The 13,298-nt window shown below is 45.2% G+C and overlaps 1 protein-coding gene across 5 annotated transcripts; it reads left to right on the forward strand.

The window, feature by feature from the left end:
• The first annotated feature begins 369 nt into the window (after positions 1-369).
• Positions 370-10,946, forward strand: LOC134351460 (transcription factor Spi-C-like). 5 transcript variants are annotated; one of them, XM_063057624.1, is made up of 8 exons: positions 370-401; positions 1,063-1,193; positions 1,339-1,366; positions 2,042-2,153; positions 2,259-2,356; positions 6,603-6,714; positions 9,264-9,654; positions 10,041-10,946. In XM_063057624.1, exons 3-8 carry the CDS (start codon positions 1,364-1,366, stop codon positions 10,210-10,212), a joined length of 888 nt encoding a protein of 295 aa, XP_062913694.1. In that variant the 5' UTR covers positions 370-401; positions 1,063-1,193; positions 1,339-1,363; the 3' UTR covers positions 10,213-10,946. The 5 variants fall into 5 exon arrangements, with proteins under 5 accessions (XP_062913694.1, XP_062913693.1, XP_062913695.1 ...); XM_063057623.1 differs by lacking the exon at positions 370-401 and adding an exon at positions 892-963; XM_063057625.1 differs by lacking the exons at positions 370-401; positions 1,339-1,366 and adding an exon at positions 892-963.
• The last annotated feature ends 2,352 nt before the right edge of the window (positions 10,947-13,298 follow it).

A 13,298-nucleotide genomic window follows, 5' to 3' on the forward strand; every position in this document is an offset into this window, starting at 1 on the left:
AGATGGAGCTGACTAGATTTACAACCCTCTGCAGCTTCTTTCGGTCCTGTGCAGTAGCCCCTCTGTACCAGACAGTGATGCAGCATGTCAGAATGCTCTCCATGGTACATCTATAGAAGTTTTTGAGTGTATTTGTTGACACGCCAAATCTCTTTAAACTCCTAATAAAGTATAGCTGCTGTCTTGTCTTCTTTATAACTACATTGATATGTTGGGACCAGGTTAGATCCTCAGAGATCTTGACACCCAGGAACTTGAACCTTGTACTGTAATCTTATATGTTCTCCGGGGCAGTAACACAATGAAGGATCCCACCCATCCTGCTCATGGACTGTTTGTCTCACTCCCATCAGGGAGGAGGCTACATAGCATCCACACCAGGACCACCAGACGCAAAGCGGGTAGGGGAGAAGAGCAGTTACTGTCCCCAAGCAGTAAGGCTGATCAACACCTCCACCCACTAACCCACCCCTCCACACCCCCAACCCACCCCTCCACACCACCGACCACCACTACATATCATGTCCTGTCAGTCACCTTATGTACAGGCACTCCTGTGCCTAGCGTCACTGTACAATCAGTCTATGCATTTAAGCTATGTTACCTGTTTATATTTATGGTGTTTTTATTATTGTGTTTTTTGTGCTGCAGAGTAACAATTATTTCATTCTCCTTTACACTTGTGCACTGGAAATGACATTAAACAATCTTGAATCTTCTTTGGAAGTTGATTTTTAAAAATTTTTAAATGAGGTAAGTTGTACCTCCCAGTCGCGGGTTTGAACACAAGCCCCAGTGATCTGGAAACACCGAGTCACTGACACACAAAAGGTTTAAAGGAACTGGTCAGTGTCGACAGTCTTGTGGAAAGGAAATTCATTTGTCCCAATCAAGTCTTACTTGTGAAAGTGACCCCTGCTTGGTGGTTGTACGGCGAAAATTCACCGCCCTGACGACAAGGAAGTAAAATCAGCAAAAAATCCCTAAAGCTACTCGGTATTTAAGGACTGTTCTGGTTTTTTATTGTTTGTGTAATTTTTTTCTCTCTCTCTCGACCTGTAGATGTTTTCGTATGGAGTCGCTGTCCGTGCCATGTCAGGCGGGGATCGAATGACAGCATGACGTCTCGCCTTCTGCTGCGAAGTTGCTCTATTTAAAATGGCCCGAGCCCCGCGTTCCGGAGTTTAGCCCAGGTAAGTCTCACCTGACCGAGGTTCGGGATAACCCTCCTTCAGTCCGCGTCAGCACCAGCACCAGACTATCAAACTCCAGCCAGGTGACTGCTCGGCGTAATCGATCCAGTGGCATAACTAATCACTTCAATGTTACATTTCTTAGGGCAAATCGTTATTGGATATTCAATATGGTAAGTCCGTAACTTTATTCATTTCTTCTCTTATATGGGCAAAACTACTTGCTTGGTATTAAAATGTAGTTGGAGTTTCACAGTATGTTGTCTTTTGCACATTGGTTGTTGGTCTCTGTCTGTCCCGTGTGGTTTTTCCGTGATTCTATTGTGTTTCTTTGTGTTTTTTCCGCAAGCAAATGAATCTCAGGGTTGTATATGGCGACATATATGTACTTTGATAATAAACTTTGATATTGGGTAATTGAGGAGAATATTCCTTTCACCTCTAGAGTTGCTAGAGACAATGTTGGGTAACATACCTGCGGAATATATTTTTAGGCATAGTAAGACCAAAAGTCATAGGAGAAGAATGAGGCCATTCATCCCATCCTCTCTGCCCTACCATTCCATAATAGCTTATTTATTATCCACCCTCCTTAACCCCATTCTCCTGCCTTTCTCTATAACTTTTGATGCCATTACTATTCATGAACCTATCAACCTTTGTTTTAAATAAATCAATGACCTGGCCTCCCCAGCCATCTGTGGCAATGAATTCCACAAATTCACCATCCTCTGGCTAAAGAAATTCCATTTCACCTCTTATTCTGAAGGGACGTCTTCTATTCTGAGGGCAAAATATTGGGTAACTTTTGATAGTTGCTGGATATTCTCTTTTTAAATTTTTTGCAGAGTTGCTGGATACAAAACAGTTACAGCCCACTCTTCAACGATGCCTTTGAGGTAATCCATCACCATCAGGCTCAACACTTTCGCCAGGACCCGGGTCTCCAATACCTGCCAAGTAAATATTTCCCTCCGTACTTCTGCTGGGCTTCAGTGATGTTGCGTTAGTTGGACACCAGGTAAAATTTGTCCCAGTGGATAATCCTATTCCCTTCTCATTTAGGTCCTCCACACTCAGCATATAACCTCCAACAGCATCAGGAGATGGGTTCTGGACCTTATCACACTCTTGATATCCAACCCCAGCACCTCCAGGACATGGTAAGTGCAAGGAGGATTGAGCATTTTATTGCCTGATTGGATTAGTTCCGGTGAAGGTTGAATAGTAAAAGAACATAGAACACTACAGCATGGTACAAGCTCTACAACCCACAATATTGTCTTGATCTTTTAACCTACTTTAAGATCAATTGAATCTTTCCCTGCCACGTTGCCCTGCAGTTTTCTACATTCCATGTGCCTATCTCTTAAATGTACCTGTACCTACCATCATCATTTGGAGGGTGTTCCATGTACCCACCACTCCACTCTCTGTAAAAAAATTTTTGCCATTTCCAACCTGGGAAAAAGTCTCTGGCTATCCACTCGATCTAAACCTCTTATCATCTTGTACACCTCTATCAAGTCACCTCTCATCCTTCTTTGCTCCAAAGATAAAAGCTCTAGCCCGTTCAACCTATCCTCATAAAATATGCTCTCTAATCCAGGCAGCATCCTGGTAAATCTCCTCTGTACCCCCTCTAAAGCTTCCACATCTTCCTATAGTGAGGCAACAGATCTGAACACAATACTGTGCTCCACAGTGAGGTGAGGTTCTAATCACTGGTTCAAGGAAACGTGGGCGCTGTGAAGGTCTGTGATCTTTAACAGAAACAATAATCTAAGCGTGCTGCAAATTTGAAATAAAACACAGAACATCCTCGGTAGGTCAGGTGGCACCCACAGAGAGTTGATGCTCCAGATTAATGTCATTTCATCTGGATTTGAGGGGGGGAGGAGAAAGTTAGGAGTTGAAATAAATCTTGAGATGCAGAGGAAGGGTGAGGAGAATCCGAATCAGGTTTATTATCACTAATATGTGTCATCAAATTTATTTTGCAGCTGCAGTACAGTACAAGGCAAATGAATTAACTGTAAGATACAATAATAAACAATTACTGCAAAAAGAGATGAAAATGAGCAATGTAGCATCCATGGGTTGGTGGACCACCAGAAATCTGATGGTGGAGGGGAAGAAGCTGCTTCTGAAATGTAGACTGTGGCTCGTCAGGCTGCCCTGCTGGTAGTATAGTATTGAGAAGGGGCATGTCCTGGGTGGTGAGGGTTTTTAATGATGGATGCCCCCTTTTTGAGGCATCTCCTTTTCAAGATGCCCTCAGTGCTGGGGAGGAGAGTGCTCATGATGGAGCTGGCTGAGTTTACAGATTTCGACAGCATTTTCCGATCCTGCACAGTGGCCCCTCCATACCAGACAGTGATGCAACCAGTATACCCCATTCAGATTCAGACTCTTTTAGTTATCACATGTACATCAAAACATACAGCAACACGTGTCATTTGCGGTAACAACCGATGGAAGATAGGGAGGTGCTGGGGGCAGCCCGTATTCTGGTGCCATCAACCCAAGCAACGACAATAACAACAAAACAAACCCCTTTCCACCCTCACACACACACACACACACACACACACACACAGATTGTCCTCCAGCCCCAGGACAGGCCACCTCTGGGCCTCCAATGGACTTCCAGACCCACAGGTACTGGTATCGGACCTCTGGCTTCACCTTTGTAAGATTTATAGACATAGACATAGAATAGTACAGCACATTACAGGGCCTTTGGCCCACATGTTGTGCCGACCCTCAAACCCTGCCTCCCATACAAGCCCCCACCTTAAATTCCTCCATATACCTGGTTAGTAGTCTCTTAAACTTCACTAGTGTATCTGCCTCCACCACTGACTCAGGCAATTTCTCCTCATTCTCCTCTTCTCCAGGGAATAAAATCCCAACCCATACAATCTTTCACTATAACTTAAATCCTGGCACCAGCCTTGTAAATTTTCTATTCTTTCATCGTCCGTGATATCTTCCCAGTAGTAGGTGACCAGAACTGCACACAGTTAGTAGTTGATAGTGTTGAAGATGGCAAAGAATGTTGGTGTGACACCAGAAGCAATTGTCTGACTAGTCAAGCTGTTAACTGTAGCTTATGTTACACATGTACAACAGACAATTTAGAAAGTATCCAGCCTAGGAAAATCACGATGAATCCAGTTAGATCATGAGACATAGAACCAAAATTAGGCCATTCACTCCATTCTATCATTGCTGATTTGTTATCCCTCTCAACACCATTCCACTGCCTTCTCTCCATAACCTTTATGCCCTCATTAATCACAAACCTATCAACACCTGTTTTAAGTATACCCAATGATTTGAACTGCACAGCCAACTATGGCAATGAATTCCACAGATTCCCCACCCGCTGGCTGAAGGAATTCCTCCTCATCTCTGTCCTAAAGGGACTTCCTTCTATTTTGAGGCTGTGCCCTTTGGTCCTAGACTCTCCCACTATAGGAAACATCCTCTCCATGTGCACTCTATCTAGACTCTTCAATATTTGATAGATTTCAATGAGATCACCCCTCATTCTTCTAATCTCCGGTGAGTGCAGGCCCAGAGCCATCAAATGCATCTCATAAGTTAACCCTGTCTCTCCTCTGGACTCTCTCCCATGCCTGCATATCCTTTCTTAGATAAGGGGCTCAATACTTTCACAATATTCAAATGTTGTCTGACCAACAACCTAGTCTCCTGCACTTGGTGACCCCAATTTGTCCTCTTTTACATCAGCAATGACAAGCGCAGACTAGACCATGACTTGTAAAACTGCTTACAATATTCCAATTCTCCTAGAGTGGGGGAGTCTAGGACCAGAGGGCACAGTCTCAGGGTAGAAGGATGTCCATTTAGAACAGAGATGAGGAGGAATTTCTTTAGCTAGAGGGTGGTGAATCTGTGGAATTCATTGCCACAGATGGCTGTGGAGGCCAAGTCATTGGGTATATTTAAAGCAGAGGCCGGTAGGTTCTTGATTAGTCAGGGTATCGATGGTTATGGGGAGAAGGCAGGAGAATGGGGTTGAGAGGGATAATGAGTCAGCCATGATGGAATGATGGAGCAGACTCGATGGACCGAATGGCCCAATTCTGCTCCTATGTCTTACAGTCTTAAATAGCTGGCAACCATGATATCCAGGAATTTTTTGAAGGGTGACAACTGTGTTACCTGGTGGCAAGATGCCACAAATGCCAACCAGTGATGTGGGGCATTCCCTGCCTTGGTCAGGAGAATGCGGTTGGGAAGGATAATAAATCAGCTGTAATGGAGTGGTGGAGCAGACTTGATGGGCTGAGTAGCCTGAATCTGCTCTTATGTCTCAGGGTCTTAGGCAATCTGACCAGTGCCTTATAAATCCTTACAAATTCAGATATGAAGCCATCATTGTACCCTTGATCAGTAGTAGTGATAGAAGGCATTGTTGAGAGTATCTCCTTCACCTAGCCTCCTTTTGTGAGGAGTTTTCACCAATCATCATGTCATAAACCAAGAACTTCAGACAAATGGCCACTGGACTGAGAGCCAAAATGAAAACTTCCTCATTCAATACATTCATTCAGTCCTTTGTGAATCTCCTTGCAACTTCTCCAACACCCAGCACACTTCTACAGGTCAAGGAAAAGGAGCCAAATGCCTCAGCTTCTGAATTATCCAATGGAATTTCATTGCAGAATTGGGAACAGGTTTACTATGACAAACTTCACCACATTCACCACAATGAAGTAGCCACTTTTTTAGGTGCACCAGTACACCAGCTGATTAATGCAAATTAATGAATCACGTGGTAACAACTCAATGCAAACTTGGTCAAGAGGTTCAGTTGTTATTCAGACCAAACATCAGAATGGAGAGCAAATGTGATCTAAGTGACTTTGACTGTGGAGTGATTGTTAGTGCCAGAGTATCTCAGAAACTGCTGATCTCCTGGTATTTTCACACACAACAGTCTCGAGAGTTTACAGAGAATGGCGTGAGAAACAAACAAAAAAAATCCAGTAGAGGGAGTTCTGTGGGTAAAAACACCCCGTTAATGAGGGGGGCAGAGGAGAATGGCCAGAATGGTTCAAGCTGACAGGAAGGCAACAATAACTCAAATAACCACAGGTTACAACAGTGGAGTGCAGAAGAACATCTCTGAATGCACAACATGTTGAGCCTTGAAGTGGATGGGCTACAACAGCAGAAGACCATGAACATACACTCCATGGCCACTTTATTAAGTATAGGTGATACCTAATAAATTGGCCACTGAGCGTATGTCAGTCATGGACTGAGCTCCATCCTTTTGAGAACATTTTCACATTCATGTCAGGCCAGGAACAAGGGAAGGGACCTTCAACCAACCTAGAGCTTTTAACTAAACCTCTACTTTTCCATCTCCAGGTGGATTTCAACATGGACAGCAACAAGTTAATGTATGAGAATGGGATCCAGGTTCCAAACTATTACCCAGAGAGCCATATTCCAGATTTCTTCATGCCAAGGCAAGGGAAAGGTTTGTCTCCTTGTCCTAGCTCATTGTGGTTACTGGAGTAGTTTCTCCATGAGATACTAATGAAGATAAAAAATAACTCCTTCTGCACTAAATGAGACTGACCCTGGGACAGCAGAGCTATGAAAGGGCAGCTCTACTCTCTCCAGGTGAAGGACCTTGACCGAAATATAAATTAGCCATTTCCTTCCATTGGTGTTGACTGACCTGCTGAGTTTATCCAGCAAAATGGGGAGACTCAAGGCACTCTGCAGATGCTGGAAATCTGCAGAAATACACAAAAACTGCTGGAGGGAAATAGTCAACATTTCTGTCCAAAACCCTTCTGCTCCAGGTTCCAACATCTGAATTTCATGCCTATCCTACAAAATGCACATTGTTATCCCTGTAATGAAGCTGGGACAATATTTTTTTCTCTGTAACATTGTACAGTAATCATAGAAACTTGGAAAACCTACAGCACAATACAGGCCCTTCGGCCCATAAAGCTGTGCTGAACATGTCAAAGAAACATAGAAAACCTACAGCACAATACAGGCCCTTCAGCCCACAATGCTGTGTCAAACATGTCCTTACCTTAGAAATTACCTAGGGTTATCCATAGCCCTCTATTTTTCTAAGCTCCATGTACCTATCCAGGAGTTTCTTAAAAGACCCTATCGTATCCACCTCCTCCACCGCTGCCGGCAGCCCATTCCACGCATTCGCCATGGTGTGAGGGTGGCAGGGTGGAGATATATCCCTACCAAAAGGTGCTTCTTCCCTCTGCTAGCCTGCAGGTCATTCTTGGCCAAGGTGTAACACCTGATTAACACCCCCCGATCAGGGTCACGTGAAGCCATGGGACAACGTGGTTGATGGTCATATGAGCATATCACAAGTCCTGGATATGTGACCACTGATGCCAAAGAGACAATCTCTGAAGAGTATTGATAATGGCTGAGGTCATCCATCTTCTAAGGGCACTGCCAGAGGAAGGCAACACCAAACTACTTCTGTAAGCAAATCTGCCAAGAACAAAATCGTGGTCATGGAAAGACCATAATCATCCACGTCATATGACATGGTACATATGATGAATCCTGCCGTTAAGTGTCGTAGAGTTGTGGACCACTACAGCAAAAAAACACTCCTTTCAGCCCATGTAGGTTAGCCCAGCCTAGTGCCGAATTATTATTCTGCCTAGTCCCATTGTACCACACCTGGACCATAGACCTCCATACCCCTCCCATCCATGTACCTATCCAAACTTCCCTTAAACATTCCAGTAGTGGGGGAGCCTAGGACCAGAGGACACAACCTCAAAATAGGGAAATATCCATTTTGAAGAGAGATGAGGAGGATATTTTTAAAACAGAGGGTGGTGAATCTGTAGAATTCATTGCTGCAGTTGGCTGTGGAAACCAAGCCATTGGATATATTTAAAGTGGAGTTTGAGAGTTCTTGATTAGTCAATATGTCTAAGGTTATGGGGAGGAGGCAGGAGAATGGGTTTAAGGGGGATAATAAATCAACCAGGATGGAATGGCAGAGCAGACTCGATGGACTGAATGACCTAATTCGGCTCCTGTATCTTATGGTCTAAATGTTGAAATTACCACTTCTGCTGGCAGCTCGCTCCTCACTCTCACTACCCTCTGAGTGAAGGAGTTTCCTCTCATGTTCCCCTTAAACAGTTCACCTTTCATCTCAAACTAAACCTGTCACCAATGAACTAGAGTGAACGACTGAATGGAAGTTACAACTTCAGCATTTGAAGTCAGCTGTGAATTCTACTAGCTGTGCATCTGTTATTGCACTGGGACAATATATTTTTCTGTAATATTGTATAGTAATCTCTGCTTTAAGTATAATAAAGTTATAGTGTACTATAGCAAGAAACAGGCCCTTTGGCCCATCTGGTCTAGTGCCAAACTATTCTGCCTAGTCCCATCAACCCACAACTGGACCATAGCTCTCCATAACCTTCTCGTCGATATACTTATCCAAACTTTTGTTAAGTGTTGAAATTCAACTAACATCCGCCACTTCCGTTGGCGGCTGGTCTCACACCCGCATCACCCTCACAGTGAAGGAGTTCCCCACTCTCCTTATGTTCCCCTTAAATATTTCACCTTTCACCATGACCTCTAGTTCTACTCTCACCGGAAATAAAGAACTTCAGCATCTGAAACAAGAAGTCTGCAGATGCCGGAAAACCAAGCAATATACAGAGTACTGAGGGAACTCGGCAGGCCAGGGCCGTCTCGGCCCGAAACGTCGACTGTACTCTTTTCCATAGATGCTGCCTGGCCTGCTGAGTTCCTCCAGCATTTTGGGTGTATTACTTCAGCATCTGAAGTCGCTTGTAGCTTCTACTAACTGCGCACTGTTCAGTAATCCCGGAGTTAAGTGTCTCCAAATCATCTGACTTCTGAGCGGTTGTCCTTCCCACCGCGGAATGGGTTAGCACAGCGGTTTTAAGCACCTTGGAGAGCGCCTGGATGTCATTCCGGGCGAGAGGGCGCAGTACGAACTCTACTTGACTGTCTCTTCCTTTCGACTTGTTGCAGGCAGGAAGAGGCTTCGCCTCTACGAGTTCTTGAGCGAATCCCTGCGAGACGCTGAGATGTCCGACTGCATTCAGTGGGTGGACAAGAAAAGCGGCGTCTTCCAGTTCATCTCCAAGAACAAGGAGAAGGTGGCAGAGATGTGGGGTCGGAGGAAGGGCAATCGCAAGACCATGACCTATCAGAAAATGGCCCGCGCCCTTCGGAACTACAGCCGTACCGGGGAGATTGTCAAAGTCCGCAGAAAGCTCACCTATCGCTTCGATGCGCAGGTCCTGCAGAGGCTGGGAGGGGTGCCGAACTCCCCCTATCCCCACACCGATCACTCGCACTATAGCTGTGACCGCTGGCACTTCAATTACAGCTATAACGAATTGTTACAGGAGAGCACCATGTGAGCTGTCCGCCCCCTCCCGTGCTCATAAACAGAATTACATAAATTAATACAACATTTAAATGAAAAGACTATGTTTCGAACTTTATAAAATATATATATATATATTAACCTATTTTAATGCGTGTGTACAATTCTGTGTGTGCGTCTTTCTATGTCTGTCTCGGACTCTCTGTGTATCAGCAATGTAGAGTATGCATGCGCCTCTGTATGTGTGTGTGTGTGTGTGTGTGTGTGAGTGTGTGTCTGTGAGAGTGTGTGTGTGTGAGTGTGTGTGTGTGTGTCTGTGAGAGTGTGTGTGTGTGTGTGTGTGTGTGGACTTACACTGATTTCGAAAAAAATCCTGTATCTTCTGCCTGAAATCTTAACTATTTCTGTCTCCACAGATGCTGCCTGACATGCTGGGTGTTTTTGATATTTGCTATTTCTCTGCCAATAAAAAATTCCCTATTTTATACAATTTGTGTCGTGACTCACGTTAAATGTCTTAAAGCACAGGTTCGTGTTGTGTACAGTTTTGGTTACCCTGTCATAGGAAAGACTTTAATTTTTTTTTAAGTTGGGAAGATTGCAGTAAAGATTTACAATGAGTTTGCTGGGTTTTGAGGGCTTGAGTTATAGGGAGAAGTTGGGCAGGCTGGGACTTTATCCTTGGAGTGTAGAAGATTTTGAGGGATGGTCTTATAAGGGACATAGATATGGTGAATACGTACAGTCTTATTCCCAGGGAAAGGGAATCTAAACCTCAGGAGATATAGAGTGACAAAGTCATAGAACTTCACAGACCTCCAGGACATCTAGTCAATGCTGAACTATCATTCTGCCTAGTCCCATCTACTGGCACCCGGACAATAGACCCCATACCCTCCAGTCAATGTCATTGGGGTGCCAAGGCAGCATAGCGATCAGCACAACACTATTACAGCTTGCACGTTCCAGAGTTCAGAGTTCAATTCTGACATCCTCTGTAAGAAATTTGTACATTCCTTTCCTTGAGCACCTGGGTTTCCTCCGGGTGCTCCCGTTTGCACCCACAGTCCAAAGACGAACTGGTTATTAGGTTAATTGGTCATTGTGAATTGTCCCATGATTAGGTTAGGGTTAAATAGGTGGGTTGCTGGACGGAATGGCTCAGTGGCCCAGGAGGACCTGCTCCACACTGCATATCTAAATAATTAATAAATGCCTATCTAAACTAGCTTCCAGCAGATCCTTTGATGCTCCCAATTCCAACATCCACAGTATCTCCAAAATCAGAAAAAAATGGGATGAGCAGAAAGAGTCAGAATGGACTTGGTGGGCCGAAAGATCTGAGCCAACAATGTGCTGGAGGATCTCAGGGGGCGATTAGCATTGGTGGGGGTGGGGAGGACTATCGATGTGCCAAGTCGAAAACTTACACCTGTGATTCCCTCAGTCTCTGCGACGTTGCACTCATAGAAACATAGAAATCGACAGCACATCACAGAAATCGACAGCACATCGCCCTCTGAGACCTCCCAGTATTCCCACTGTCACCTCCCAGTACTCCACCTGACACCTCCCAGTACTCCATCTGACACCTCTCAGTACTCCACCTGACACCTCCCAGTACTCCATCTGACACCTCGCAGTACTCCCACTGTCACCTCCCAGTACTCCCACTGTCACCTCCCAGTACTCCATCTGACACCTCCCAGTACTCCCACGGACACCTCCCAGTACTCCACCTGACACCTCCCACTACGCCCTCTGAGACCTCCCAGTATTCCCACTGTCACCTCCCAGTACTCCCACGGACACCTCCCAGTACTCCACCTGACACCTCCCACTACTCACACTGACACCTCCCAGTACTCCACCTGACACCTCCCAGTATTCCCACTGTCACCTCCCAGTACTCCCACTGTCACCTCCCAGTATTCCCACTGTCACTTCCCAGCCTGCACATACAAGCACCCCCCAGTCTCCACACAGCTGATAGGATTCACCAGCAGCTCATTCCAGACTCGTCACCGGCAGCCTGTTTTACCCCCATTCTCATCCACAGTTCTTGTTCACTCATCAAACCAGCTGACCACAACCAGTTGCTCTGAACTTTCCTTCTCCCTTCCTAAAGTTTACCTTGTTGCCTGTTGTGTTGAGTTTCTGTTCTTTCTTGTTCTGTGGCCTCTTGTGGCTATGTACTATTATTAAAGTTATCATTCACCACTAAACCATCTTCAATGTTCTGCTTTTGGGTCAAGCTCCTCTATATTTCCTGATAGAGACAAGTAGTGGAGGCCCGGAAGTGACCTGCCCTGGGGTTGGAGGCGTGTGTGTGTGTGTGTGTGTGTGTGAGTGTGTGTCTGTGTGTGAGTGTGTGTGTGTGTGAGTGTGAGTGTGTGAGTGTGAGTGTGTCTGTGAGTGTGTGTAAGTGTGAGTGTGTGTGACTGTGTGTGATTGTGTGTGCATATGAGTATGAGTGTGTGTGTGAGTATGTGTGTGTGAGTGTGAGTGTGTGTGTGAGTGTGTGTCTGTGTGTGAGTGTATGTGTGCATGTGAGTGTGAGTGTGTGTGTCTGTTTATGTGTGTGCGTGTGTGTGTGTGAGTGTTTGTGTGTATGTGTGTGAGTGTGAGTGTGTATGTGTCTGTGTGTGAGTGTGTGTGAGTGTGAGCATGTGTGACTGTGTGTGATTGTGTGTGTGCATATGAGTATGAGTGTGTGTGTGAGTATGAGTGTGTGTGTGAGTGTGTGTCTGTGTGTGAGTGTGTGTGTGAGTGTGATTGTGTGTGCATATGAGTATGAGTGTGTGTGTGAGTATGTGTGTGTGAGTGTGAGTGTGTGTGTGAGTGTGTGTCTGTGTGTGAGTGTGTGTGTGAGTGTGAGTGTGTCTGTGTGTGAGTGTGTGTGAGTGAGTGTGTGAGTGTGTGTGTGAGTGTGAGTGTGTGTGACTGTGTGTGATTGTGTGTGCATATGAGTATGAGTGTGTGTGTCTGTGTGTGTGCGTGTGTGTGTGTGAGTGTGAGTGTGTGTGTCTGTTTATGTGTGTGCGTGTGTGTGTGAGTGTGAGTGTGTGTGTCTGTGTGTGTGCGTGTGTGTGTGTGAGTGTGAGTGTGTATGTGTGTGAGTGTGTATGTGTCTGTGTGCATGTGAGTGTGAGTGTGTGTGTCTGTTTATGTGTGTGTATGTGTGTGTGAGTGTTTGTGTGTATGTGTGTGAGTGTGAGTGTGTGTGTGTGAGTGCGTGTCTGTGAGAGAGAGAGTGTGGGTGGGATGGGAAAGGAGCTTGTTTGAACATTGTTGTCTTTAATGCTGTTTAGTTGCATCCTGACTTGTTCTGCTCAACACTGTGGGTTACGTTGGTGCTGGAATATTTGGCCACAATTGCCATCTGTACCCAGCACATCCTTACGTTGTGTTGGTTGTTAATGCAAATGATGCATTTCACTGTACGTTTCCATGTACATGGGATAAATAAATGAATCTGAATACCCTACGTTCTGCTATTGCTTGACCTTCATATACTGCCATTGGCTGATAGTCCAGCTAATCAAGAACGCTCAGGATGTGCACAATTTTCTGTTGAGTGTGTAGGAGTCAGGTGGGATAGCTATTGGGATCAAGGGAAAGGACAAAGAACTCTGCCATGGACAGTCCCAAACCATCCTGTGAAAGGAGGAGTG

This window comes from Mobula hypostoma, chromosome 9 (assembly GCF_963921235.1).
Source record: "Mobula hypostoma chromosome 9, sMobHyp1.1, whole genome shotgun sequence".
In the NCBI taxonomy this organism is placed as follows: Eukaryota; Metazoa; Chordata; class Chondrichthyes; order Myliobatiformes; family Myliobatidae; genus Mobula; species Mobula hypostoma.